At 45.1% G+C, this 5,612-nt stretch overlaps 1 protein-coding gene across 1 annotated transcript; it reads left to right on the forward strand.

Annotated features, from left to right (window-relative positions):
* The first annotated feature begins 313 nt into the window (after positions 1 to 313).
* Positions 314 to 1,603, forward strand: LOC125757336 (uncharacterized). Its single transcript, XM_049412814.1, has one exon. It carries the CDS (start codon positions 314 to 316, stop codon positions 1,601 to 1,603), a length of 1,290 nt encoding a protein of 429 aa, XP_049268771.1.
* Positions 1,604 to 5,612: the final 4,009 nt, after the last annotated feature.

Below are 5,612 nucleotides of genomic sequence, written 5' to 3' on the forward strand. Positions count from 1 at the left end.
ACATGCACACGGGTTCGTGAAATGTGCGTGCGTTCTCGGGACACGAATAAGCACTACATATCAGCTTACCGCTTCGGGTGTTGGTAATACCCAAGTTGCCATTGGCAGCGTTACCCAACCGTAAACAACTGGTTATATAACACATATGCGGCTCTTCAACATATATATGTATGCGTATAAAATTTATAGAAATCTTTAGCGTCATTTGGAACGTGTCGCTCAGTAAAAAAGTTACGCCACAGTCACCTACCCGCCGCATGCTTCGCATACCATCGACTCCCACCGTACGTGGGATCCGCCGAATTTTTATTTCATGTTCTCCGCCTCAAAGGATCTATCGGCCTTGAGCCGAGGTGCTGCTCAGGCTTCAGCCAGCAGTAATGACTACCGTGTTGTGCTGCCTCGCCTTCCTACCGGTAAGCTGGTTGTGGACTCCGTTTTTCTGCACGCGGACTTGGCTGCTCGCCCTTACCGTGTTCAAGACTTCAGAGATGCTCTTCGGAACATTATCGACCTAAAGGAAATCAGCTCGATAGGTCAGTTCCAAATGTCCCACGTATGGATGGTGACGTGCAAGTCAACAATTTCGAAAACAAAGTTAGTCACACGTGGTGAATTTCTTGTCAAGAGCCGTCGATGCCTTGTGGTTGACCCGGAACCCACAGAAGTAAAGATGAAGCTCCTGTGGCTTCCTGAGCACTTAGAAGACACCTACATTCGAGATGCCCTGCATGTTTTCGGGAAGATCAAGTCAATATCAATAGAAAGCTGGAAAGTAGCGGACATGGAGCAAATGCGGACTCTAAATCGTGATGTTGTATTGTCCCTTGCCGATGGAGTCCGAGTGGGTGACATTCCACATCTCCTGACAGTCTGCGGAGTTCAAAGTCTTGTCCTCATTCCTGGGCGGCCACCACTTTGTCTTCGCTGTAATAAGGTAGGGCACATTCGTCGTAACTGCAGGACTCCTCGCTGCGACGACTGTCGACGCTTTGGTCATTCAGCTGAGGAATGTGTCATGACTTACGCCAACAAACTACGACAACGTACGCAGCAACCAGATGAGAACTTGCAAGAGCATATCATGGATGCCACAGAAGTTCTCGACGCGACGGGAGACACTTCGTCAAGCACAGATACTACAGGATTAAGCAGAACGCCTACTGAAGACGCAAAGAAAACAACAGTCGATGCGTCCGAGGAAGCTGCGGTAAACGAAGAACCGAGTGGACCATGCAAGCAGTTGGACCAAATTTGTCCTGACCAGCCTGTTAAGGAACAGGCCGTACCTTCGGAGACTTCCAGTGAAGAAGCACCAGATAAGAGCGCCTCAGTTCCGCAGCAGCCGTTTCATCCTGCCTCGGTCTCGGAAGACGACATGCATGTTTCTGTGGATGCGGCAATCCCCAAGCGCCGCGCGACGTACAGCTCCGATTCAAGCAAGGAGAGCGACACAACGAGTGTGAATCGGAAGGTGCGCCGTCGCCGAACATCGAAACACAACGGAAATTGTCGGCGGTCGCGATCGAGGAGGCCTGGTGGGGGTTCAAGAGAAGCCTTACCGTCGGCGGTGACCTATAGAAGTGATCCCAAGGGACAGTAAGCATACTGTTGGTAGACATCATGGCGCAGTCCGAGCGACTCACTTTTGCAACATTGAATGTTCGTGGCCTTAGGTCTTTCCAGAAACAGGCTTAGCTCCGCAGGCTTTTTACAAGGAAACGACTCGATTTTGTCGCCATCCAGGAGACAAAGATCGAGAGTGACGAAGACACTGAGAAGGCCCTACGGCCCTTCCTGTCCGACTATAACGTTTGCGTTTCACACGCAAAAGGTCTGTCTGCGGGCTGCTGGTTGTTTCTGAGAAAGAGTCTACCCTGTACAGCAGTTACTACTCACGTTGACAGTGAAGGCAGGTACATATGCTGCGATTTTGTGTTGCATGTAGTGCCGTGGCGTATTATCAACTTGTATGCATTCAATGAGATTTCAAAACGGGTTCAGTTATTTGAAGATATGTCCAAACTAATTAACTGTGATTATTTCACTGTACTAATGGACGACTTTAACTGTGTATGCAATCCTAGTGATTGCAACAATCCTAATAGTCACCGAGACAGGAGTGGTGAAGTTTTAAGTGGTATTATAGATAATGCAGGGCTGATTGACATCGGTACTTTCGGTCAAATAACTGCGTATACTCGACTTCAGGGAAGCTCTTCTGCTCGCCTTGATCGAATTTACGTATCTTCATCACTCCTACATCGGGAACTTTCGTGCAGCACTGAGCCAGTTTCATTTTCGGATCACTGTATTGTTATCGCAAAAATTGGTGCAAGCCGCCGAACTCACTTTCGACCACAGTGGGCACTTTGGAAGATGAACTCGGACCTCCTAAACGATCAGGAATTCAATAATAGGGTTAAAGAGGCAGTGAGAAATTCTTTTTCTAAAGGATTACATGTATTCGCTGCTTGGGAGCTTTTTAAGCAAGAGGTTCGTGCACTAGCTATAGAATGTGGATCTGTCAAATCGTACTATCGAAAGAACGAGGAAAAGAGATTATTTGAAAGTCTATGTAACCTTTACGAGATTGAATGCGAAAAACCAGGCGCATACATTAATGAAATAGAAAGCATTAAATGCCAGCTACAAAATTATGATGCTGCTCGCTACAGAGGTGCACGTATTCGATCTCGGAACAGCAGGACTTTGAATTCTGAGCTACCGACACGTCAAGCTTTACTTGATGAGCGGCGCCACGCAATGTCCAAGTTTATTCCAGATCTGATTTCTAACGGTGCTGTTCTAACAGATACAGCAGACATCTTGCAATTCGAAAGGTACTACAAGGTGTTGTTTAGTGCTCTTCCTGATGACCATGGTGGCGAAAACAAAACAAATTTTGTTTCTCTGTTAAGCCCATTGAGCGAAGATGATTGCGCAATCATTAGTAGTCCCATCACGTTAGAGGAAATTAAGCAGGCCATTGAGCAACTACCTTTGTCAAAAACACCTGGCCCTGATGGGATTCCTGCTGAATTTTACAAATCATTCAAAACAACTCTCAGTACTATTCTGCTGGATATATTTAGACAAAGTTACGTCATGAAGACTCTCCCGCAGTCTTTTTGCAAAAGCCATACTGTTCTCATTCCAAAAAGTTCTGAAAAGGAAAAACTTCGTTCTGTTGAAGGCTACAGGCCAATAACGTTGACAAATGTTGACTACAAAATTTTTGCTAAGATATTATCAATCGGTTACAGTTTGTGATGTCAATACTTATTGGTTCTCATCAGACATGTGGAATTAGGGGTCGCTCCATACAAACAAATATTCACATCGCTCGAACACTTCTTCAGTATTGCTACAGTTGTCAAGGACAGCTTGCTATGCTACAGGTAGACCTTGCCAAAGCTTTTGACCGTGTTAGTCATTCCTTTCTGTTTTCCCTTCTGCAACATGCAAATGTTGGCTCTGTTCTGCTGGAAGGCGTTAAACTTTGTTACAATGACTGTTCAACGCGACTAATTATTAATGGCCATCTGTCAAAACCAGTATCTATTTGCTCTTCTGTAAAGCAAGGCTGCCCAATGTCCCCACTGCTGTTCGCACTTTATCTTGAACCGCTATGCCTGAGCATAATACGATCGAATAGTATTCGCGGCTTCAATATATTAGGCAATGAAGTTAAGGTATTGGCTTATGCAGATGACGTAGCTTTCTTTTGCTCAGACAAACGAAGTATTGAGAATGTGGTATCTACAATAGTAAATTCGGCATTGTATCAGGTGCTCGTTTAAACACATCTAAAAGTTTAGGATTATGGTTTGGATCATGGGGGTAGTACGCCGGAGAAGTTCGCAGGAATTAATGGGACTCGTATTCCACCAAAGTACCTCGGGTGCCCTAGATGCGTACAGATTCAGCGCACGATACTGGAAAGAACGTGTTCTAAGCTTGAACGACAGGCCAAGACTTACGTTCCACATAGCCTTTCCATCTTTGGGAGAGCTAAAGCTTGCAATACATTTTTAGCCACAAAGCTATACTATGTATTGCAACTTATTCATTGCGCTCGATCTTACATACAGCGCTTTCATCGGACTTTCGCAACTTTCGTGTGGTCTTCGACGTTTGAACCAATGAGACGGGACAACCTATTCAGGCCAGTTAAGGAGGGAGGGCTGGGTTTAGTTATTTATATCTATGGCAAATTGTTTCACGGTTCTACTTTTTTCGCGACAGTTCGCATCCCATTATTCGATCATTCTTGCAGATTACGTTTGTTAATGCTTTACCTGACTTGATTGTTTCCTCAGATTTCTCTGTACGCCCGTGTTTGTGGGGATTTATGCAGGAAGTTTTCATCGCTGTACGGTTTCTCAAGGTCCGGTTTTCCATAGAATATCTATACACAGTATCACGCAAGCGACTCTACAAGGATTTGTTATCCATGCTTTTTCCACCTCCACTTTACCGCTCATTATATTCTCACCTTCCAGGACGTGATGTACTAAAACGAGTTCGGAAAATGCGTCTTTCTCCTGATACAAAAACCTTCTTTTACCAACTCCATACTGATACACTGCCGGTGAAATCATGGTTGCAGAGGAAAGGTATTTTTGTTTCTTCAGTTAACTGTCGTCTCTGCGATGTACCAGAGACAGTAGAACACTGTTTTATTAGCTGCAAAGATGCCATTATGTTTTGGGACATCCTTCAACGAACTGTTCAAAAATATTTTAACATTAACTCGCATACTATACGTTACCTTCTCCCAACGTCTCTTGATGAAGTGCCCTTTGACATGTTTTTCCTTATGGGACTGCACAGTCTGTGGAAAACGCGCATGCAAGACCGTAATGCAGAACCAACCGCTGCTTCAAGTATGCATTTCATGCGTATGGCTCTCCATCTAAAGGACATTTACGAAGAACTTGACATAAGACCGGACTGGCACCCCATCTTGATGAGGTGTTCATCCTTACCAGCCTCCACGTGTAACAAGCTTTGAAGAGTGACTTTTCCTGCTTCTCTGGACTTGCACAGTATATATGCATGTAAGCTTTTGAATGCTTGTGCAGTGCTTGTGCGATTATTGTCGCTAAGTGAATGCATCACTACGTCATAGCGTTTGTGATAATTTCAAATACGCATTATAATAAATATCATGAAAGAAAAAAAAAGTGACCGTGACGCAGTGGATAGCGTGCCCGGCATCTGTTGTTGCGAACCCGAGCGGTCGTGGGTTCGATGCCCGTTGACAGAAATTTTTTCTTTGCCATCTGATCGTGTAAATTTTTTCGACGTCATTTCCGTGACGGAAATACGTCACTGCAGTCTTGGTGAACCCCGGCATAAAACACTTTCGTGTTAAAAGCTTCCCAGGAATTTTCAGTCTATGCTCGGGGAGGCAACAATTCTTCAGGCAAGCACAAACTCATCACATCGAAACAGCCGCGGAATGCAGTCAGCAGCATCAGCAGGTGGCAAAGCGAACCATTCAGACTTCGTACCGAGCTCCAAGCTGTGTCTACCTTCATCTACGCAGTGGTTGAAACAGGGGAGCTTTCAGTACGCATCCGCTAACCAGATTCCTTGAGATATGA

Source organism: Rhipicephalus sanguineus, chromosome 2 (assembly GCF_013339695.2).
Source record: "Rhipicephalus sanguineus isolate Rsan-2018 chromosome 2, BIME_Rsan_1.4, whole genome shotgun sequence".
Classification (NCBI taxonomy): domain Eukaryota; kingdom Metazoa; phylum Arthropoda; class Arachnida; order Ixodida; family Ixodidae; genus Rhipicephalus; species Rhipicephalus sanguineus.